Source organism: Triplophysa rosa, linkage group LG23 (genome assembly GCF_024868665.1).
Source record: "Triplophysa rosa linkage group LG23, Trosa_1v2, whole genome shotgun sequence".
NCBI lineage: Eukaryota > Metazoa > Chordata > Actinopteri > Cypriniformes > Nemacheilidae > Triplophysa > Triplophysa rosa.
The window spans coordinates 11,489,952-11,513,782 of NC_079912.1; the positions used below are offsets into that span (position 1 = coordinate 11,489,952).

General features: G+C 37.0%; 3 protein-coding genes across 8 annotated transcripts in view; 2 read left to right on the forward strand and 1 right to left on the reverse strand.

Moving 5' to 3' along the window:
• Positions 1-1,541: 1,541 nt before the first annotated feature.
• Positions 1,542-7,851, reverse strand: xkr9 (XK, Kell blood group complex subunit-related family, member 9). Of its 3 annotated transcripts, none has more exons than XM_057323427.1 (4): positions 7,799-7,851; positions 3,053-3,482; positions 2,660-2,856; positions 1,542-2,353 (listed from the first exon to the last, which is right to left on the reverse strand). In XM_057323427.1, exons 2-4 carry the CDS (start codon positions 3,457-3,459, stop codon positions 1,716-1,718), a joined length of 1,242 nt encoding a protein of 413 aa, XP_057179410.1. In that variant the 5' UTR covers positions 3,460-3,482; positions 7,799-7,851; the 3' UTR covers positions 1,542-1,715. The 3 variants fall into 3 exon arrangements, with proteins under 3 accessions (XP_057179410.1, XP_057179408.1, XP_057179409.1); XM_057323425.1 differs by lacking the exon at positions 7,799-7,851 and adding an exon at positions 7,612-7,784; XM_057323426.1 differs by lacking the exon at positions 7,799-7,851 and adding an exon at positions 7,358-7,784.
• A 2,099-nt stretch (positions 7,852-9,950) lies between these two features.
• On the forward strand, positions 9,951-20,278 carry tram1 (translocation associated membrane protein 1). The gene is made up of 11 exons (XM_057323283.1): positions 9,951-10,192; positions 11,377-11,440; positions 11,567-11,688; positions 11,862-11,978; positions 12,085-12,143; positions 12,951-13,035; positions 13,285-13,355; positions 15,692-15,796; positions 15,975-16,118; positions 16,650-16,795; positions 18,757-20,278. The coding sequence occupies exons 1-11, from the start codon at positions 10,070-10,072 to the stop codon at positions 18,828-18,830; spliced, it is 1,110 nt and encodes a 369-aa protein (XP_057179266.1). The 5' UTR covers positions 9,951-10,069; the 3' UTR covers positions 18,831-20,278.
• A 134-nt stretch (positions 20,279-20,412) lies between these two features.
• ncoa2 (nuclear receptor coactivator 2) overlaps positions 20,413-23,831 on the forward strand; it is a 77,596-nt gene continuing 74,177 nt past the window's right edge. For 3 of the 4 annotated variants that reach the window (XM_057322324.1, XM_057322326.1, XM_057322327.1), the window contains exon 1: positions 21,451-21,699. The gene's annotated coding sequence lies outside the window, so the exon portion shown is untranslated. Of the gene's footprint in view, positions 20,637-21,450; positions 21,700-23,831 lie in introns of those variants that run through there. The other variant, XM_057322325.1, reaches the window with a different exon arrangement.

A 23,831-nucleotide genomic window follows, 5' to 3' on the forward strand; every position in this document is an offset into this window, starting at 1 on the left:
CTTACATTAGAATGAGCTATTTCTATCTACATAGAATTCAACGTGTTGTTTCTACAGTAGCCCTAAACGGACAAACTGCTCTACAGAGGGCGTTTCGTAAATACGTTATCTCCTTGGACAAAGAAGAAAAAACGTGATGACATCTTAGTTCTGTGTCAGCCTGTGTAGTGCTTCGAAAGGGAGGGGTGGAGTGAGCCGTTGGTTGCAATTCATAACCTCACCGCTAGATGCCACTAAACTTATACACTGGACCTTTAATTATACATGTAAATGTAGGGTCAGTCTATAATGTACCTAAATATTATCCTATACATAACATGAAACAAAGACACTGGAACAACATTTTCAGCATGCGAGTATGCTTTTAAAATCAATATTCTCTTCTACATTCTGGATACAGTGATCATTCAAAGAAGTTACATTATCTCGCCTATAAATTGTGATTATTACTTTTGAACACAATATTAGTTGCGAAATCATAGCAATATCCACACAGTGCATTTTTTTATGAGAGCGGCAAAGTATGTTGTTAGTTAACAAAAAGGTAGAGCATTGTAATAAATTACGAATCTGATACAGCTGTAAGCAAGAGCCAAAAGTTAAGTCCAGATAGTGTTAGATGGACAAGAGAAAACACAGTACATATGTGGTTTTATGTGCATGTAAAAGTGTTTATTAGAAAAAGAACTACTGTTGAAGAAATCAAAGTCATTCTCATAGTGCACATGTTCACTGAAGGGTCTCTCTCTCTCTCTCTCTCTCTCTCTCTCTCTCTCTCTCTCTCTCTCTCTCTCTCTCTCTCTCTCTCTCTCTCTCTCTCTCTCTCTCTCTCTCTCTCTCTCTCTCTCTCTCTCTCTCTCTCTCTCTCTCTCTCTCTCTCTCTCTCTCTCTCTGGCAGTCAAAATAAAAAAAAGATTGGTTTATTATTTTTAAATTAGCTCTTAAACAGGCAGATTGCAGATTGCATTTGATCTCTCAGGCTTGCATTTGATCAGTTTGACATGCTGTACAGTACATGTGAATGGGGAATGCCTTCTTTTTTACAAAGTTGTGTTGTTGTTCATTGTAATCTATACCTGGAATTTTGTTTTAATTGATGTTTGTTATAATTAATGATCCTAGTGGGGGTTTTGTTTGTTTGTTTGTTTGTTTAGCAGCCTCCAGTTTTCCTTTACCTGAATCACAGACTGACAATTAAAAATTGAATTACTTTATTACAACAAACTTAAGCAAAAACATATTATGGTAAAGATCAAAATCATATCTCTAAGTCACCTGTGAGGCGTATTTAAACATCGTGCTTTGATAAACGACATCTCGCGTTGCCAGACCTCATACTAAAGTCAACGGTCCGTGGGCGTGACTGAGGCTGAGACTAAACGTTATTTTATGAAGATTTTTGGAGCAACAGTGCCATCTTGTGGCATTTTTGTGGTCATAGGCGTACGTATTTGGGTGTCAAAGTAATGAACTGAAATGAACTGAAGGCACAAGTCACAGCAGCGGCCTGTTCATCATTTTACAGAATAAATGAAAGGTCAAACATTTCACCTGTACAATCATACAAAATGTCCTTTTTAGTACCTCTTAAAACACTTTAATAGCTTAAAGATTTCATTTTTTTACTTGATCAATTCCAGCACATATTGCATTCATAAATATCTGTCTATTGCACAGTTTTAATAGTCTTGTTTCCATTAGTCCACAATCCAACATCATATTTGTAAAAAACGATCTAAACGTGTTGTTTTCGGGGGACTCAGAGGCTCTTGGTGCATTCCATCAATCTCATCTGCCACTCTGCTGACCCCACGGGGATGCAGGAGACTATAGTAAAGTGCCAAAAAACCAAGTCCCATCGAATTAGAAAATACTATAAAAAACAACATAGGCAAGAAGTAATCCGTTCCCTCAGATTCTGGTTTGAACAGAAACAGCATGATGGGAGCAGCAATGTTTTGACTCAAAGTGAGGATGTAATACACTGTCATGTGAACTTTGGTGTTTTCCCCTTTTATGTTAAAGAAGGTGAAAAGTAGAATGATTCCAACAGTGGCTCGATAAAGATGTTCAAGACGCGGTGAAATGCAAAAGTCAGTCTTCTCTAGATGAGCCCAGATGGTTCCCACTAGCCAGATAAAGGCCATTGCTAGAGGGCTGAAGGTGGAAAGCATGATAAAGATGGTGAGACTGAGGATTCGAGGGGTTATGGTGAATATCTTGTAGAGCAGATATACAGCTGTGGGCATTCTAGAGGGCATCTCATTAACGTGAGGTAAAGAACGCCGGAAACATCGACGATAATCCACTGTGGCCCAGGCTATGTTGAGGAAAGACATAGCCATGCTGATATCTAAAAAGAGATGAATAATTATTGATCAAAAACAAAATTCAAATGTTTGTATAGTCTGATGGGCCAAAGAAATATGTGCCAAATTGAATATATATGTTCAGAATGATCATATTTTGTCTCATGCAGTAGCATTCAAACATTTTTTTGTTTGCGATTTAAGATTGCAAAATGATGGAAAAGCAGGTCAGAGACATGTATAAGAAAGTGTACCATCATTTTTAAGTGTTTCAAATTTCTCGTGTCAAAATTCATGACTGTCTAGATTTACGTGGAAGATGTTCATGATTTTATCTGTACAAGACTCACATTGTAAAATGGAGCGATGGTTGTACTCCAGTATGATATAGAGTTGCAGAACAAGTTGAGGAACACTTTCAAGGAAGGTCTCGAACAAACGGAGCATGCTCAGATCTGTAGCTAGGGCGAAAAGACGTAACTGCACATCCTCTTGAGTCTGACCTAACCACAGGGCTTTATAACTCCTTTTCAACAGATGATGATACCTGATAGCAATGGAAAGATCAAATTATTTGCATAACGTGACAGAGATTGTTGACTCTGTAGATTAGTGTAACATGTATCAAAAACTTTCGAGAACTTCAACAATACATTTTAATTTGCTGCCTTCTTATTTTAAATTCAGACCTTAATGCTCTACATTAAGATGGAAATAAATTATTACATTTTCTCAGAAGTTACCTTGTGAAAATGCCAATCTGCAGTACATGTATCCCAATCAGATGTCCAGTCGACAGAGGTTTGTCTTCGTCTTCATAATTCTCATTTTTCTTGTCATCTTCAAACCATGCATAACTAAATATTTGAATGCACAAAGATCCGCTCACAATAAAAACAAGCGTAAGTACAGCCCAGGTACAATGTCCGCCCCTGAAATATTGCACAGTTAACAAGAGATCTGAAATAATGTCTCCGATATAAAAAATCAATCCGATAATGGTGCACAGCCATCGGAATGTGGTAAAACCTCCTCCAGAGGCCATGATTGTGTTTTGTGGAATGCTGAAAGCTGATTTTCCATGTAACCGTTGGAAATGTAGAAGGACATTGCTGGCAGCGAGAACAGCTAGTGGACTCACCCTGTCCATATTCTTACAAAAACACTGAAAACCTGCAAGAAATAAGCGAAAGAGACAACCATCAAAATGCAGCTTTACACAGTTCAATTGATATCAATCAATTGTTGATTTCAATGAATAGGTCACCCAAAAAAACAATAAATCTGTCATCTTTTTTTCACTCTTATGTCATTCAAAACCTGTTCATATGACTGCAGTGAAAACCCTAATAAGTTGACTGAACTAAATTGATTGAGTAAACTCGTTGCCTCAATTTAATTGAGTAATGGAGTCTCCCGAAACTCGCATATTTAAGTTTATTTAACTTTGCGGTTTTGTAGACTATACTTCAATCTTTCAGTTCACCAAACGTGGCGCTTATTTAATGTACTCAAATTATTTTGTTCACTTAACTTGGTATTAATTTCAAGTGTACTTAAATATTTGTTCACTTATTTGTTAACATAATGATGTTATTATTTTTGAAGCTTTGTGCACACAGAACTGAAATAAAACAATGAACAGCATATTTAATCTTTGAATTTTTATTGACAAAATGTCACAATATTAATTAAAATACAGTAAAACACTATACTATAATGGGAATGGGTCACCGCCACACTGTAAAGGTGGTAACAACCAAATTAACTGCAGTACATCAATTGTACAACTCTATGCACATTTACAGTATACTTCACTCAAGTATCACAATTATGTTAATGTAAACATAACTATTACATTTGACAGTTTAAGCTGTGCAAACATTGCAAACTAAAATAATTACATATATAAATACATATAATAATTACTTTATAATTACTTTATTACATTAGTCTTTCACCAAAATTACACAGTGTTACAGTACAAATATACTGTGGAAATATTAAGGTGAAATATTAATATAATAAGGTGGTATAACAACAGTAAAAATGTCCAACATTAACTGGTGGACTTGCATCGATTGTACAACTCTGTGCACCAATTACACTTTTTACGCCTCACAATTGTTAATGTACTGAACATGTAGGCTACACATAATAAAAACTACATTTCACCATTTAAGCTTTGTGCAAACACGGCACATTGTCACTGAACATTGTCTTCGAAGAATAGAAGAAGTCAAATGCAAGGAGTTGGGGGACTGAAGATCAGTGTCCTCGAATAAGATCAGCTCTGGTACATCAAGGATAGTGTTGCGATGATCAGACACCTAGTAAAAAAACAGGTATAAATAGAGTATTGTGATCAGGAATCAAAGGTTTATCATCAATGCATGCTTATCAGAATGCACATTAAGTTTATTAAAATAGCTAATCACTAACCCTAAACCAACATTATATTAACATGTATACTGTACATTTGAATTGATGTAAATGTAGATGCTTCCTGCAAAGAATTTGGTATACAGTTTTGAAAGTATGCATTATAAATGACGTTTATTATATTGAAGACTTGAACAAAAAAGTTGCCACCTTTATATATTAAAGTAATGCTTCACCCAAAAATGAAAATGTACTCACACTCAGGTCTTTCAATATATAGATGAGTGTGTTAAAGACCTTCTGAAGTGACTCAATGGGGTTTGGTAAGAAAAATATATATATTTAAAACTTTTTAAAGTAAAAAGTTTTGGGTGAACTATCTCTTTAAAGAACAGATGTACTTACTTAACATGACTTGAAGAAAGAAGTCATCATCTCCGAGCATGATAGGCGGTCCTCAAAGAACAAGGGTTCAGACATCGGTTGGTTGGGCTGACTTTAGAGGAAAAGATTAAATTCTATAAATGCCAGAAAAACTTAATATCAATCTATTTGAAGCATTGTTATGAGAATATGTGATTTAAATTAAGATTATCATACATAACACATTACTGATATGAATATAAGAAATAAATTACATGTTGACAATGTCCCAATCGTGTTTTTGTATGAATTTTTGCCAGATTAACTTTCAAACTACTAATGGAGTTGAACGTACAAAGACAGTCCTTGTGTAGGCATGGAAAAGGTACAGTTTTTGTATGACCACCATGTTTCAAACGATAATGTTTGAGAAGTTCCCCTCTTTTTGCAGAGTCAAAAATGCAATACTTACATTTCCACATGTCGTTGTCTCATGTTACCTGTAACAGAAAAAATTGAAAATATTAAGTTTAACAAAGTCAGTGCAAAAACAACGAAAATTACATTATAATTAAGATGGTAATCTTACAATGTTATCCAAAAGAAACCTAAACATCCAAATAAAGGTGACAATCATACTGGAAGGTACATCAGATATGGCTGTTAAATACGTAAATTACTTTGTAGCTAATTACTGGTGACCAGTGTGAAGATGGTCTGTAATTTCGCATATACTGTATATGCCTAAACATCACTACCCTTATTCGTCTCAGCTATAGTTGCAATGTTCTTATAAAACACAATTAACCTATAATTCATACTTTACAAATGCACTGTACAAGTCAAAATATGTAAAAAGTCAACTTCTCAATCATACCTTGAGAACATTATATTGAAAATATTGTTATTTAACAGCGACAATGACAAAGTTTGCCCTGGACAGGCTAACCCACGTGGTCTAAAGTTAAGCAGTAACGATGGCTACCATGTGCTTTCTCTCGTCACAAAATCATTTAAAAAATATCTGCGAGGTTGGCAAAGTTTGAGCGGGAAAAAACAACGTTAACTGATCTCAGAAGTGGCTGTCATGTTCTTTACAACAGAAATACACCATTACACTATGATTAAGTGTTTGAACTTATATGTTTCAGTATTACAAATCAATAAAGAACCATTTTATATCTCAGTTATCATAGCGTTACCATCACAAATCCATACCGTTAATTGATGGCTACGATAGCAAGTTTGACCGGGCTGCATTGTCTTTTATTATAGAAATGTACCAGAAGGATTTAAATAAACATATTTCACTTTTATAAATCATACAAAATAACGTTATATATAAATAAATGTACTTACCGAACATAGCACATATTCCGTCTTGAACTGTGAGTGTCAGCTCAGCAACAGAACAGACGAGGCCAAAAGGACCAACTTTGTAATCCACCAATCGGTGCATTAGTTTTCTTGTTGCTAGGCAGAACAGAACTGCTTCCATGGAGTGAACCGTTTTAAGTAAAAATGACCAAAAGGATTTTTAAAGGATTGATCATGATTTTGAGCTCACAAGACTTGAAATTGTAAGTTTAAGCATTTTGAAGGTACATAAAGTTAAATCAACTCATATTTTTAAATGTCAGGACCAAAATGGAAAATTGTAATTAATGTTTAGTCAACATCACTTGATTGTTTAAGTACATACAACATTAGGGTTTGGAACACAAAAGTAGAGAGGCTATTTTGAGAAATGTCACAGTGGTTTTGTGTCCATACAATAAAAGTCAAAGGTGGTCAATGTTGTTTGGTAACCAACATTGAAAATATCTTGTATTCACTTTAAATGAACTGTATTTTGTATTTAAATTTTTGTTTTTGATTGACTACTTCACATACTTAATTTCTTCAGGTTACGTATATATGTAGTTGTTGCTATTCTGTTGCTTTTATATCTACTATATGGACTTTGTCCAGGTCACTAATCACCACACTGTGATAATGGAATGAATTTAGTGTATCACAAACTGCTTTCCTCAACCAAACGGATTATGTAATACATAAACTGTGTGACACAGGATCACAATGTCACATGTAGCCTATTTGTACATGTAGCCTGTTTCCGACCACAGTACCTTTTTAAATAACGTTCCTCATTTTTTCTCACAGGTTTGTGGTATGTTTTCAAAAGTGCATTTTTAGTAAGTGAAATATGCACCTTAAAGTTTTTTACGTTACATTTTTTGTTATCTTTATCATGTCTTGGTAAGTGCATGTTGAATTACTATTGTGTATAACATCTGCTTTACCTTATATGTCTGTGTGAAATTTACCTATATTTGGTGTACAACTCCAAAGAAAACAAATGAAAAACATATTTACATTACAAAAAGTGCATATGTTAAGACAGTAATATACAGACCTTTGACGTAAACACGCAATCAAAAGTATTTGCCAAGGTAGTTAACAATCACTTATTATTCAAACAGGATTTGATATTAAATCATTACATTTATTCACATTAGCTATATGGAAACATTAAAAAGTCAGAATCTGAATTTACCAGGGCTTTCATTCTTCGGCTTCTTCACACGGCTTATTCACAACCAGACTCTGTGTGATTTCTCATAATTCAGCTGACAGAGCAAACCACTCCCTTCCTGTACTTACTGTCTGAGATAATACACACCCAGATACGTCTTTTATGTATGGGGTTAGCCCAATGACAACAAGCATTCAATCTGTACTACCTTTTTGAATGCAGAGGAAGGCTCTGGTCTCCACACTCTTCTGCTCTCCTGTCTTAACCTGGAAACAGTGGTTAGACATTCTGAACATTGCTTAGATCCTCATCTGAATATGAAACTATTCATTTGTTTACAGTGTGCTGTGTTTATGTTGTTATGGCTGCATTTATTTTTCAAAAATGAAACGCAGAAAATGCCTGCAATGGTATGCTGCTTTACATGTTTCACAGCATGTTAAAACTTGATCATCATTCTAAGTGTGTTTTATGGACAAATGCTTCTTTGGAAGATTAATAGCCCGTACAAACCCATAGACACAGGTGTCACAAATTATTTCACGGGTGATGATCTGAAAAGATCCTTTCAAAGCTTTATTGCTTTCGATTTAGGAAATCTCTGAGTGACATCTACTGAACATTTTTTTCAAAAGCTTGTTTTTGTTACTAAAGGTATGTTTCAACCCATTTATCAATTGTAATGCAAGTATTAATAATGTCCTATATGTTACATATTGAATCAGAATCAGAAAGAGCTTTGTTGCCAAGTATGTTTGCACATACAAGGAATTTGTTTTGGTGACAGGAGCATCCAGTACACAGAGACCATAACACAATAGAATACAGTACACAGATGGTTTAAATAAGGGCCTATGGGTATACAAAATTAAGAAATACAATAAACATAAGATAAAGATATATGATAAAGAGTAAAGCTATGTGTGTATGTAAATATGTACAAGTAAAAATAAGAATAGACTATTGTATGTACAAGGTGCTATATACAGCAGAATGAAATATAATTTACAGAAAAAGTTGCATAAAAAATAGATAGTGTATTATCTGGAGGATATAATTAATATTGCACTTAATTATTAATTGCATGGTGCAACATTTAACTGTTCAAGAGGTAGATGGCCTGAGGGAAGAAGCTGTTTTTGTGTCTGGTTGTTTTGGTGCTCAGTGCTCTGTAGCGCCGACTGGACGGCAGCATTGTGAAGAGATGATGGCTTGGATGTGAGAGGTCCAGGGTGATTTTCTGAGCCCTTTTCCTCACTCTGGATGTATACAGTTCTTGGAGGGTGAGCAAGGGAGCACCAATGATCTTCTCAGCAGTCCAAACCGTCCTCTGTAGTCTTCTGATGTCTGACTTTGTGGCTGAGCCAAACCAGACAGTGATGGATGTGCAGAGGACAGACTCTATGACAGCTGAGTAAAACTGTTTTAATAGCGTTTGTGGTGGGTTGAACTTCTTCAGCTGATGTATTGACTTCTTCAGTTGATGTATTGACCACATTTCTTAAACAAACTGATATAAAACAAGTTCGGAAAATATTGCGGTGACATACAGTACATGTCAAATAGGGCTGTTAACCCTTAATCAGTAGGTGAAATTTGTTTTATGTTGAACAAACATTCTTTAATTGTCTTATAATGAGTCTTTTTCTTGGGGTTAGCATTATTAGAAGCAAGTTTTCATCAAAACCTCTGGCGGTTCCTATTTTTTGTACATTTTTTTTTGGCATTTTAATAGTTTTTTTGCCAGACAGTAGAGAGACAACAAGCAGCTTACGTTTTTTTAAATGTGTGCATTTGCTTTATTTTATATATAAAAACACCAATTCATTATGAAGAGCATTCAATGTATAGAGAATGTGCTTCTTGGTTTCATATTATTTTAAGGCAATGGTGAACAATATCAATATAATTTAGTTGCCTATTAAATCATGCAATTTAATAAGGATGATATTGTTATTATTATCTTTATTCTGGTTTGGATAAAAGTGTACTTATATATAAATTACAAACGTGAAACATGTAATTTACTAATACATTCAACTCAACTTTGTGGTGTTACTGAGTAAAGTCAGAGAGAACTTGATAGACTATGTATTTCTTAGCAGTTCAGTTTATGCAAATTATTTGTCCTTATATGATTTTGTTGCTTGCATTTTTGTTTGTTCACTGTAATGTTTGCTATTATAAGTATTATATAAAAATATTGTAATCATTTTAATCTAAAAAAATCTTAATAACAATGTCTTAATTTTTTTGTAACAGGAAACTATCACTGTCAATACACCACCCCAGTCCAGCAGATGGCGCTACTGCAGGTTACGCTACTGTAAAAAGTGCCTTAAATCGAAAAATATAGTGGAAGAAGGCAGGCAGAAGTAGGCGTTAAGACTGACGTGCTTGCTAGATAACAATAGTGGAGACGTGTTCCTCACTCACACACTGAGTTTGGTAACCAAAAGTTATCTAAACATCCACCAAAATGGGCATCCGAAAAAAGACGAATAAGAATCCGCCAGTGCTCAGCCACGAGTTTGTGATCCAGAACCATGCGGATATTGTATCGTGTATTGCTATGGTGTTCCTGCTCGGCTTGATGTTTGAGGTAAGAATCGTCTCCTGTTTAATTCACTCTTCATTGCACATATAAAACAAACCGGTAAAGAACTAAGAAACGAATATCATCTGCATGTTGGAGAATCATACAGATCCTTCCTGCTCTATCACAGTTTGAATTCCCAGTCTCAAACCTTTCACTTCCTTTAACTGCATATGTCAACTGAATCGCGTTACGTATTTGTAATTACATTTAATGTACGAAATAATGAACTTCAAATTCATTTTGGCGATTCAAAAAAATCAGTCTTGCAGTAGGGTTTACTTTAAACGTTGTACTAGTTGGTGTTTTGCACAGATGTGATGACCGAGAGACTGGGCTTTCGTTTGAAACGTTTTCAGGAACTTTAAAAACGTAGTAGATTAAAGGCATAACTGCGGATTGGTTACAGTTGTAGCAGTGCTTAACGGAATGACAGAATTGATTTTATTATAATTGCGCAACGTTGTAACGTTAGCTGCATCGATACTTTTACGCGCAAATCAAGTGTTACGTGGCAATCGAAGAATGACTGAGGGGGCTGTCATCAGTGCTTAACAGCAGGAGAACCTTCTCATCTTCCATCCAGCTCCCTTTTTTTTACAAGCAAAACCCATCTACTGATAGCAGTTTAATGATTTTACACCATCAGCACTAGTTGGGGCATGCGAGTTTGCACATCGGTTTGATTTGAACGGTAGATTACTGAATAGCAGCTCCAGTGCTGATGCATTGTGGGATTTGAAGTTCCCTTGCAGGTTGGGAGCTGTTAAAGGGCAGTTATAATGTGATACAATTTACAAATGACATAAAGTAACGATGTAATATTTAGTGTCTTGTTTTGAAATATTAAAAAAATTGCGTGTAGCTTTTAGCTGTAATATTCATTGAATATGAAAGTGACTCAGTGTATTATCTAATGCTGTGTATTGTAGAATGACATCCCTTACGAAAATTAACCAAAATTAATTTACTACTATAATCACAAATTTACTATGGTCTCACTATAGTAACATAACCTGGCCATTATATTTTTAGTAAAACTATGGTAATTCAAATAATGGTCAATTCTCCAAAAAAATATGGTTGCTACGCTTTATAAGACCATGGTTAATTTTCTTAAAGGGGAAGTATTTAAACAATATCGCCAAATGTAAACTAAAAGTAAGTCATGTTGACTGATTGTTTTCCAGATTACTTCAAAGGTGGCAGTTTTGTTCATCACTGTGCAATACAATGTCACGATTCCAGCAAATGGTAAGCATGCGTAAAACTACCTCTTCTAATTATTTGTTTCAGTTCCACTGCATGCGATTTTAGCATTTAATTCAACTTTATTATCATCATCTCTATGCTCGCATTTTATTCGTATTGGGTTTTTAGGAGGTCCGGAAGAAACGGCTCTGAATTACTTCCACTACGGTCTGAAAGATGTAGCTACTGTCTTCTTCTACATGCTGGTGGCCATAATCATGCATGCCATTATTCAGGAATATGTCCTCGACGTAAGTGTCCGTTGCTGCTTTCTCTTGCGATTGAGTAAACCCCAGCTCACATTTTTGCAGTTCACTTGTTTTTTAACTAACCGGTAGATGTCAACAAAAAGATGTAAGTGTATTTGTCGAGCCATTGTAAATAAATATTTTCCTTTGTTTTTTTTTTCATTTACGTAATTCAGAAAATCAACAGGAAGATGCACTTCTCTAAAACCAAGCACAGCAAGTTCAATGAGTCCGGTCAGCTAAGTGGCTTATACCTCTTTTCCTGCCTGTGGGGAGCCAGCATTCTTGTCTCCGTAAGAGCTGTGGCGCTCGGTTTCACATAAATAGGAGCTTGTGTGTAGGTCCGTGTATATATCAGTGTCTGAAAGATTAATTTGATTTATGCTGTTTCACATGAAGGAGAATCTCCTGTCCAACCCTGTCAGTCTGTGGGATGGCTACCCGCACACCCTTATGCCGTAAGTACCGCAGGAATTCTGAGAAATGCATGTATCTGTCATTTTATGAAGTCAAGTATAACATGTTAATGCTTAAATAGTTCACACAAAATTATTCTCATTGCTCTAAAAGGCCAAAAAAAGTTTAAAGGAATAGTTCAATAGTTGAGATTTTGGAAGTTTCAGAAGTGCAGCGGTATTTGAATTTATATTTCAAATGTATTATGAATGTGCTTTTTGGAGCTTAGCTTAAGTTGAAGCTATAGTTTAAATTCTGTATAAACATCTAAAGATGGCATTATAAAAATAATTTAACATTATAGTATAAAAGTAAACTTAGTATTCAACTGAAGAAAGTAAGTCATATAAACTACTTTATTATTAACACTAGTTTTGTATTAGGCTAAATAAATCCTGTCATGTTGTATGCTGGTGAAAATCAGAATAGTGATTTATCATTGTTTATGTGAGAGTGTTACAATTACAAAGCATGGCTTTAAGAAAGTATGAATGAGAAGATGGGGTTGAATATTAAAGGCACATATTCCATCCCCCCTCCACCGTGAGTTTTCTGATGATCCACATCACGAGGCGGCATTAGTTACATCAACTGTAAACTGATAGGCCAAGCTGCTTCACATCAAGAAGGTTGCTCAAAAGCTATCGTGACAGTGCTGATCAAATTATGCTGCATTAGCCTACCTCTAATTCTCTCTTCTGATTCTCGTAGACTTTACTGTATGTAACACACAGCTCGCAAACGCAATTATCATCGATGTTTGATTTCCACAAGTCGCGGAGATGCTAAAGGAGTTCCTTCTGTTTCAGATTCCAGTTGAAGTTCTACTACATCTGTCAGCTCGGCTACTGGCTCCACGCAATTCCTGAGCTTTACTTCCAGAAGGTCAAGAAAGTGAGTCTTTCAGTAGGACTTGTGTTATGATCAAAACCTAGTGAAAATGAGATTTTCTTCAGTGTAACCAGACAGATTTCCCATTTCAGAGGGGTTCAGTGTTTTTCAAAGATGTACTTTAGGAGAGTACAGTGAAGACATGACCATAGAGAAACACGTAGTGCAAAATAGATGGTTTGGCTTTCAGGGATACTGTGTTTATTTGGATATTTTAATACATGCTGTAATTTCCTTTTGTTTATTTTTCAGGAAGACATTCCTCGTCAGCTTGTTTATATAAGTCTTTACCTGGCCCATATCGCTGGAGCCTACATTCTAAAGTAAGCTATTCACAAACATGTGTATGCTAAACACGGTGTCCTTTTCTACGTCAGTGGTTCTCAAACTGTGGTACGCGTACCACTAGTGGAACCCAATGAGCTGCGTGTAAATTAAGCTTCTTGTGTATTTCTGAAATTGAACCGCTGTTGTTAAAGGGATACTTCCCCCAAAAGTGAAAATTCTGTCAACATTTAATCGCCCTCAGATTGTTCCAAACCTGTATAAATTTCTTTGTTTTGCTGAACACACAGGAAGAAATTTAGAAAAATTTTAGATCTCGCCCCCCATTGACTCCCATAGTAGGGAAAATAAATACTTCGGGAGTCAATGCGGGGCGAGATCTGACATTCTTCTAAATATCTTTCTGTGTGTTCAACAAAACAATGACGTTTTTACAGGTTTGGAAGAATCTGAGGGTGAGTAAATGATGGCAGAATTTTCATTTTTGGGGGAAGTATCCCTTTAAAGCTGTATAGCTCTAATTCAACAAGTGTCTGCCTCTTCTCGAGGTTAAATCAATGAAGCACACGTTGCGATTTAGTTTTGACGCACCACTTTGACAAGAGCCGCTGCAGTAAAGTGTGAGTCTAATAAAAAGTAAAAGGAGACAGACTTACTTAAAATGCACCCTATAATCACCACCCTATAACACTCCTGTCCCATTTATGTATAATCTCATCTCTAGATATCTGTTTGTTATATTGTGGTTCTCTGCATGTTTATGCATACTTTTGTATTAAATATTCTGTTCACATTGTCTGTCTTTAATGTAGATTTGGAGTCTTTCTACAAGTCCCCATAAAGTTAATAAATCCCCCATATGAGTAATTTACAGAGCCCTGTTTACAGTGCACTACAGAAGTGTTTTATGTCCACTATTACTGCTGACTAACTTGAAAAAAATAAATATGTTCTTTAGTTTGAAAACAACTTATAAATAAAAGTATTTGTATTAGAATTGGAGGAGGAGGTGTATGGAATCATAAGGCAAGTAAATATTTATTTATTACTATTAATTTGAGTGTTTATTCATGTGTTTTCTATGGCGGTCATTAGGTGGTACTTGGAACAACTCATTTTAGTAAAGGTGGTGCTTGATCTGAAAAGTTTGAGAACCACTGTTCTACATGATTTAACATATGTCGTGCAAATCTTTGTGTACACTTTTGTTCAAAGGTTTAGGGCCAGTTACTCACTACTCAGCATTTTTACCCACGTATTAGAATTAGAATAGACAACTTAATTTATGGTTTTCTATAGTATCAGGCTAAGGTATAACATAACTGTCTGTAACTCTACAATATTTTGTGACTGAAAAAAATCCTAAATGAATCAAAACTTGTTAAACATTGAGTGCGTTTACATGCACAAAATAAACGGATATCTTATCAAAAATCAGCTTAAAAAGAAACCTGTTTTCATGTATTTACATGCATAGTAACAAACCGACTCCGCAGAAAACCACGTTTACATGGAAGTTTGAGACATGCCGGGTTTCTCGCGTGCAGTGACGTCAGCATCGATAGTCTGTTTAGTAATAAAAAATGCAGCGGGAAAACGGTCAGAAGCTGTATTTTTATATCTCTTCTCATGTTCGCAGTACCTACATATGCAACAATAGTTCTTCATTTTGACATTTCTACATCAACTGCATGATTCCAGAGCGGACTTTTATGCGTTATTTTACTATGACTTCCGTTTGGGAATTTTACTATTGCGCCGTCAGACATGCACACATAAACAAAACTGAAAGAAACCGGTAACGGCGTTTACATGCAGCACGAAATCGAAGTAATGGGCAAAACAATACCTCTGCCGAGCGGGTTTTGCTTGCGCCGTTTATGAGCTTTCCCCGATAAAAGAAAATCATTTTACGCGTTTACATGACCTTACTTGTTATCAGATTAGTAAATACAACCAGAGTAAGACTGTGCATGTAAACGCATTCATTCTCATCTTCAGTATAGTCACCCTTTCCCTAGAATTTGCAAAAAATCAAGCAGCTCCTTGAGGTCTTGTACTGTGCTTTTTTGGCTGGTTTTTCTGTATTCCGCCAAAGTCATTCAATGAAATTATGAATTCAGTGAATGTAATTAATGTTTTTTAACAATAATTTTTGTCTGAAAAATAATTTGACACCTATAAGCAAATGCCTTCAAATCAAAAGTCAAGAGAAACATTTCACTCAAGTGACCCTAAACTTTTGAACCATAGTTTAGTCGCAACAGTTGTTCACTTTTTGTTCACAAATTTGGAACTTTGTTTGGATGTGCATGTACACTTAAAGAAATAGCCATTTTATGCTTTTCTTGTGTTAAAACATAAAGTTTTGCAGTCTGAACAGGTTGGGCCTGGTGTTGCTGGTTTTACATTACTTTGTGGAATTCCTCTTCCATGTATCCAGACTCATTTACTTCAGTAATGAAGACAGGCAGACTGGGTGAGTGCCATCCGTTGGAAGTTAATTAACGCCTCTCATAATTTTCACTGTGCATTGGCAGACACGAAATTGCATTGTGACTGATCACATTTTGAATATCAGATCACTTCAGCCTTTTAAACTGAGGAAATGATGTTTCACCATTGTGAAGCTGCTGTTTTTGTGTTTATGTTAACAGGTTTACAGTGTGGGCTGTTCTGTTTGTGCTGGGCCGGTTGTTGACTCTTTCTCTCTCTGTACTTACTGTGGGCTTTGGGCTGGCTGGAGCAGAGAAACAGGGGCTGAACCTCGCAGAGGGAAACTTTAATGTGCTGTTTGTTCGGTAAGCAGGTTTATCTACGTTTTGGAAAACCAGCATATGTAGGAGATGGAATCGTGCTAATCCAAAGTAAACTTTTTGCTTCGTGTTAGCAAATACAAGTGTTTTTTCCTGGGTAAACTACTCTGTAGATTGTTTTTGAAACTTTTCTACAACTTTTTAGCACCTCATTATGAAGTCCTGTGTTATTTGATATATTTGGCTTTCCATGGTGCTTTGACGAAATTCTGCGTTGAATTTAAATGGTTCGCATCTCATGGGTTCTGTGGTCTGTGAGCTACAGCGCTCTGTTGGATAGCACATTTCATCACTTTTGGCTTCCAACATAAAAGCACAGAATGGGTAATGATGACACAGTCATAAAAAATCTTTAATTTTATTGAACTCGCTTGCTATGCAGAAGAAAATACAGCAAGGTATGTAATTAGATTAAGTTCTACTGGGAGTGGACTGAATTCAGAGGATGGAAAGCAATGACGACCTTTTGCTTTATTATTGTTGGAGTTGGTTGTAATGGACCTCTTTGTCTCTCAGTGTGACTGTCCTGGCTGCAATCTGCACTACTCAGGCTTTCATGATGTGGAAATTTATCAACTTCCAGCTGCGACGATGGAGAGAACACGCACAGACTCAGGCCTTAAAGAAGAAACCATCCTCTTCTAAGAGCAAATCAAAGAAAGGTTAGCGTTTCATTTGTTGATGGTTAAATGGTTTTATAATTGTGTGAAAATACTAGGCTAATAAAGATGGAAAAGTTGGACTTACTAGATCTAGAATATTGATTTTTAAAGGGGTCATATGACACTTCTAAAACGAATATTATCGTTTGTTTTAGATGTAATGCAATTGGGGCTACACGATAATTTATCGCGGTACCACGAAATCCTATTGTAATCGAGCTGGCTGCGATATGCAATGTGTCAATTTTTTTTTTAATGCGTAGCTTGTCCGTGAAGCACGGCTCTAGGATCAGTAGGAAATGCTGCTCAATCTAAAAGCAGTGCGAGTTTGAGTCGCTTATAATGTGCATTTGAAAAAGCAACACCCGTCAAACATGATCATTATAAATATACTTTATTATAATAAAAATACCTGATGAGACTTGAGTAACAGTGATAAAAATTTGTCCATAGGAATTTCCTAGATTCTAGAAGGTGTTGCGGTCTTCTTCTGCAGTGCGTATTTGGAGTTTCCGCATGAGAGCGCCCTCTGGCTTTCGGATGCAGCAGCATTTTCCCGTACTTAACTCAAAAGCTGTGCATAAATCAAGTGATATTTATCGTCGGTTTATCGTGACCGCCCTAAATGCAATGTGTATACACGATTTAAGGTTCAAAAACGCTGTATTTTCCACATACCGTGCATGTTTGTATCTCCTCTTTGCCCCGCCTCTCTGAAACTCGCATATTTTTTACAAAGCTCATGGCTCTGAAAGCGAGGTGTGCTATGATTGGCCAGTTAAACAGTGCGTAGTGATTGGTCGAATACTGCAAGCGTGTGACGGAAATGTGACGCCTCTTACCATATTTGGAACATCAGGTTCTAGAGCAACTGTACTGACAGGTACGCCCACCTTACAGGCGTATACATTTGGGCGGTCTTAGTCAAATCATACCACGAACTGACGTAGATTTGTGGGGGTGTGGTTACACGAGGCATTTCAGGCAGGTCTGGGTGAGCATTCACTTTTAGATAGAATGCATCTTTTGCCCCGACACTTTAATTTTTGCCATTTTACGTGTCTAATACATGCATGGGCAACTTATAACACACCAAAGACACAGAAAAACACATGTTCGCGCCATATGACCCCTTTAAAGGTGCGGCTGTGTGTCATTTTTGGAGGATCTATTGAAATAAATGCAATGCAATAACTGTCTTGGTTGTATAAAGCCCTTACATAATGAAGCATTATGTTTTTATTACCTTAGAATGAGCTATTTCTATCTACGTACACCGCGGGTCCACTTACATGGAATTCGCCATGTTTCTGCAGTAACCCTAAATGGACAAACTGCTCTACAGAGCGCGTTTCGTAAACACTTTATCGCCTTAGGCTAATTAGCAAAAACGTGATGACATCTTTGTCCTGTGAGAGCCACCGTAGTGCTCTCACAGGGGTTGAGTGAGCCGTTGGTTGCAATTCGCAACCTCGCCACTAGATGCCGCTAAATTCATACACTGGCCCTTTAAGTTACAAGTGGTTCCAGTTTCTGAATTGTCTTTTTGTCACAGTTCCAGACCATCATAACTTCCTATGAAATTAAGTAGTGTACATTTAAAAAAAGACTAAATTGTGAAGTTTGCAGCCATGGTATATTGTGAAACTTCGAAATAAATCTTAAATAGAATCAGAGACTGTTGATTTGTCTGAGATGTGCCGTTGACTTGACATTCAGTGTGTTTTTACTGTCTATGAGAATTACCAAGCTGTTGATATTGACCTAATTCATTGTTTTACATGTTTTTTTTGGCGGAGAAGGGATTTATATAATACATTCATTTTTTATTGGTCTGGGTAGAGACACAACTGGATCCATTTGTGTTAGTTTTGTTTTTAGAGTATACGGTTGAATTTTGGAATCTTGGAGAATGAAAAGTGAATTGATAGCTTACAAGTTTTCATTTTTGTTTATCATAGCCAACGGTGTGAACGGATCTGTTGGTGCCAGCGGAGCAGATTCCCCCAGATCGAGGAAGGAGAAGTCATCGTAAACCACCCTCGTTCCCATCTTCTGTACTCTGTCCTGGCTGAAATCAGCCTGTTAATTCCTCTCTCCGATCCCTTTTTCCTTTCCCCTCTTGTTTATCTGAAAAAAAAACATTGCAATATGGCAAATTCCTCATTCTGTTCCTTGATTTTTTTTTTTGGATGTTAAGTGCTGTAGTACTATTAATCCATCCAACTGTTATGTGTAATTGCAAGAAGGGCTTAAGGAAAAGTGGCATTGGGTGAGTGAGAGGACACCCCCAGTCCATGACCCCTCCCACATACACACACATTCTTTTCCTGACTGTAATGGCCCAGATGCTGTTTGCTTTATTTGCTTGAAGCTAAAATCCACAATCCAAATGTCTAAACCATGATCTCGTCATGCCTACAAAGAAAACATGAACGCTGTGGAATACTCATTTACAAGTGCCTAATCATACATTATTATAACAGAACCGAGAGGGATAATCCGCTATTTTAAATTAAGTTTAAAACAAGGGTTATATTTAATGGTTTGTGAGGCTTCACTTTAGGTTGATTTGATTCTATGCATATGGATCTAAAGTCTCAGCTTTTTTTTTGAGTAACTCACGTTTCTTGCAACTAGTAAGCATAAAGCATTTAATGCCTTTGTATCTTATAACACAGTATAAATTCCATCAATTGCACTGCCAGATTGGTCAAGCTTAGCAAATAGTTTCAACAATAAAGTTTATTTAGCAAAAAACAACATTAAAAAGAACAAAAGCCACGTGCTTTTGTTGTGTCAATAGTTTCTGCCTTTTAATTGTGAACTTTGTACAGCTGAGTTTGCTGTTCTGTATAGATAACATGTTAAAAATGACAAATCAGTTGTGTCATTCCACTGTGGTTGTGTGAGACTATGGTCAAAATGTTAGTATAAGTTCTTGAGAAATACATTTCATAATGTTCATAAGAGATCATGTTGTAAGAAAAACATTATATAGAGAATGAAATTCAATAAAGAAATAATGTTATCTCAACTTTCTTTTACCCAAGTACAATCCATTTACGTAAGCAGTGAATATGTTCATAAAAACGTTGTTTTTCATGGTCATCTATATTTTTGAATGCATTATTCTCTGTTACTGAATTTGTTTTCCCCTCACTGTAGTAAATAATGGTCAAATCATTTTCAAAATGAGAATTGTATTTTTACAAAAAAGTGTAATTTTCTTTTTTTAAACGTGCCGTGAACTTCATCAAAAGACAAAAAAAAACAATTAGACTAATAAAGACGACTTGTGGTAGTGTTTGTTTTAATGTTGCAAATTATTCTCCTTGCGATGTCGATGTTTCACCATGTAGCGGCGCTGTGTACCACGGTTTTTCTTTGACGTGACTTTCTCAGTTTCTCTAATAACTGTACTGTATTTGAGTGTTTTTCTTGAGAAAGTATTACTTTTATACACATTAAAACATAATAACACAATACTTTAGTCAACTCATAACAGTGATGTTCTTTGGGGGCGTTTTATTGCGAAAAACAGCCCCGTGCTGTTTCACAATTGCTGTCCAGCGCGTGCCAATCTGAAAGTGTGAACAGCAATATTGCAAGTCACAATGTTTGCAGATTTCTCTCAGAGAGAAGTCACGTTCGTTGTGTAGACCTTTGATCGGTTGTAGCTGTAAAATCTGTCACGATTCGTCGATGCTTAATCCGAGACCCACTATTGGTTTACGTTCACGTGGAAATATGTTATACAAGGAAATAAACATGGCGTTTGGATTTTGATCGCATACGTTACTTAAAACATCTGGGGTGGATTATTACTCGGTACTGGACGGTAAGTGATGGATTTCTGTCAGGTCGTCGGAGGTGGTGGGAGACTTTAGGCTTGTAATATATGACATTGCGTGGACATGAGGGGAAAGTAAAATGAGTGTGAACTTCAAAACTCGGTTGTACTAATGGCATGTCCCACTAAACTACTGTTTCCATACTGTAACATTTTGTAATTGTAATTTGTCAGTTTCGTTTTCAAATGTTCAGAAACGCAACAGCAGCTGAAATGTAAGTCATGACGTAGCTACTGTATGAATTCAATTAAGACAATTACAATAAAGGCGACTTTATTAAGTTAGCCAGCAAAATAAAGATTTTCGTATCCCGGTAAGCATTTCTGTTACAAACCAACTGTAATTGTACAGAAATCATCCAGTTCCTCTAAGACTGGTATGCACAGCATCAATGAAAACAAACATTTTACTAACAGAATTGGTTTGTATTGACAGTTACATAAAAGTTAAATCACATAACGTGACGTGTGTGTCTCCTACAAGAGTCGTCCTATTTGCCATTTAATTCAGATGTTATGACTGTCATAACAAAGTGCAGATTGCTTTGGCTTTTCCAGCAATAACAACAACAACAGTAGCTTTCAAACTGACCACTTTGGCACACTTTTCTCCCACACCACTACTTTAAAGGTGAAAGCTTTTGTAATCTGGTGTGTAAACTCAAACTTGCCTTTTCGACGTTGCTTTTATTGTCTTTTGAAATATTATGAAACATCTGCGTGCTGTATAAAAACAAAGAGAACCCAACCCCCTTATTGTGTTTTAAAGGGAAACATGCAATCCAGCTGGTGAGCAGTGTCCTTATGTTTGCTGTATCATCATTTTGCCCGGTTGCTCACTGCAAGGTTGCTATGCAGGCTAGAGTAAACGAGTAGATACTGGTGCCCGTAGTATGTGGGGGAGGTTTTGCTGGCGAGATAAACAAGCAGCCAGCCATCGTTAGGCATAAGGCAGGAGGAACATGGCGGCGGCAGTTAACTATAATGCTGTTTCACCAACCCGAAGGTCAGAGCTGGACGTAACGTACTGGATTTAAGAGGGAAGAAAACAGTAAGTCCGACATCGTTACAAATGTTCGTGTTTGCCGGTGCATGGCGGTTCGGGGTGGCTTTCTAACGCGATTTTTACACACTCGGTGCAGGATCCAATCACAGTTCCGCGGCGGCGGTGGTCTCCTGCATTAGCTTGCTAAACCAGCTACACTCGCTATTGCAGCCCGGCTACTTTGTATAGTTGGAGAGTTGTGTTTTGCTTTTTGTTGCTTAGTAAACAGTTCGCCGTGAGCGACCTTTAAGCGGATGCGCGACTGTTATTATGTAAAGATTGAAATCGTGCTGCTGATTTACTTCATTCCCCCGCGTTGCTTGCATACGAGTGATTAAGTTGAACCAGCTCCCCCCTCTTATTTGCCTGGTTAGCTTTAGCCTTCGAGCCTCCATTTGACTATGCGAGGACACTATCGACAGTTCTGAACGCGTTTCAACTTTATTTGATCATTGTAACGTTCAACTCGTTACGATGTAACGCCACATTTGAAATTGCTTTGTTACATTTTGACGAGCAAGACGGAACGGAGGATCAATAATGTATCATTCGCGGGTGCGTTCTATTAAAAGTAAAACGCGCGTTATTTGACAGTCACAGCGTTTTGTTTGTGCGAGGGCTGAGATTAGTGAGTCGGCTCTTCGCTGAACTACTTGAGGGTGCTGGGAGCGAGGTTACAAAACACGGTTTTTCGAGAGATTGAGGAGAAAGGAAAAGTTGGGGTGCTAGTGGGGGGATGCTGCTAATTAGCATTCGCCTCGTGATTTGCTTGAACTTCGATTTTAACGCTAACGCTTCATAGAGGAGGTGGTTGCGTCGTCCATTGATGAGATTTTTTAGCTTGGTCGACGGAGTTCGTGCCCCGTTCGGACCCGCCGTGACGGTGTTTTACGGTGTGTGACGTCACGCCGCCTGAGAGTTCTTTGGGTCTCGGTCGTGTTTTGATGCGTTTTAACTCATCTTATTACGAACAAGAATAGCCTTGCTTTCCATTTATCTTAAATTCGTTTTTTTTGTTTTTGCTCCATTTATTTATTTCACTCACTTTTTGGATGGCTACTTTGAAATTACACGCTTGAATGCCCGATCTTGGATTCTGTACACTGACAGCTGGTGTTCACCTCAGATTTGCATTAGTGCTGCTAAGAGCTACTGTAGTGCGACTCAGCCTGTTGGACCAGTAGTTCAGTTCACGCTAGCTTTGTTACCAACATCTTACATCATGCTGACACATTCCACAGTAGGGCTTGTGTTGTAAGTGCTCACGCAGCCGAAAATAAGAATAATATGGCCATTACATTGATTCCTTTATTTTGAGAACAAAGCAGAGTGTTGTTTCGGAGCTCCGTGTAATTTACATTTATACAGTGCATTTAAACAATAATTTGACTTGCAGTGCATTAGATGTTACATTTTACATGCATTCTTGGGAATCAAACCCATGACCCTTGCGCTGCAGAAACACTATAATGTAAACTGATGTTTAGTAAAATGCAGAATAACCTTTAAAAGACCCAGGGATTAAAATCGCTGCCAACATGTGGTATTTTAGCAGTCTCGCACCAGTGTCAGGTATCAGATTTTTATCATGAAGCATTAATGTACTTCGTTTGTGATACATGCTTGCTTGACATGCTGTTGTAGGAGCCTGATTATTCAAGGAACGGTTGCAGTCAACCCTGTTCTAAAGCTATCCTGTCAAACTGCTATGATGTGGTAAGATATTTTCCCATGCACGCAAACTGTAGTGTTTGGCTGTGCGTGTATACCGTCAGTACTCCCTTGTGCGCATGCGTGCATGGCGATGGTGTCTACGGATAGGTCTTTGCCACGCGTGAATGCAGCTAATCTAAATATGGCATATCCACCAGTGGATGTCATGGTCACGTGACCTCCCGGCTGCCGGCAGTGGGGTAGAAAGGGGAGAGTTAGTTCACTGCCCAGCCAGCAATCTAGAACTGTGATTTCATTCTAGATCAACTGACCTTTGACTCTTTCTATTGATTGAGGTATTCCATCACCGTGAATCACATTGTAATTGTTGAACTTTGATCTTCCTGCAGAAAGGCAGCTAAAGGGCATTCGCCGTAGTTGTAAGGCTTGAGCTGGGCAGCCTGACTGTCACGCATGCTCAACAG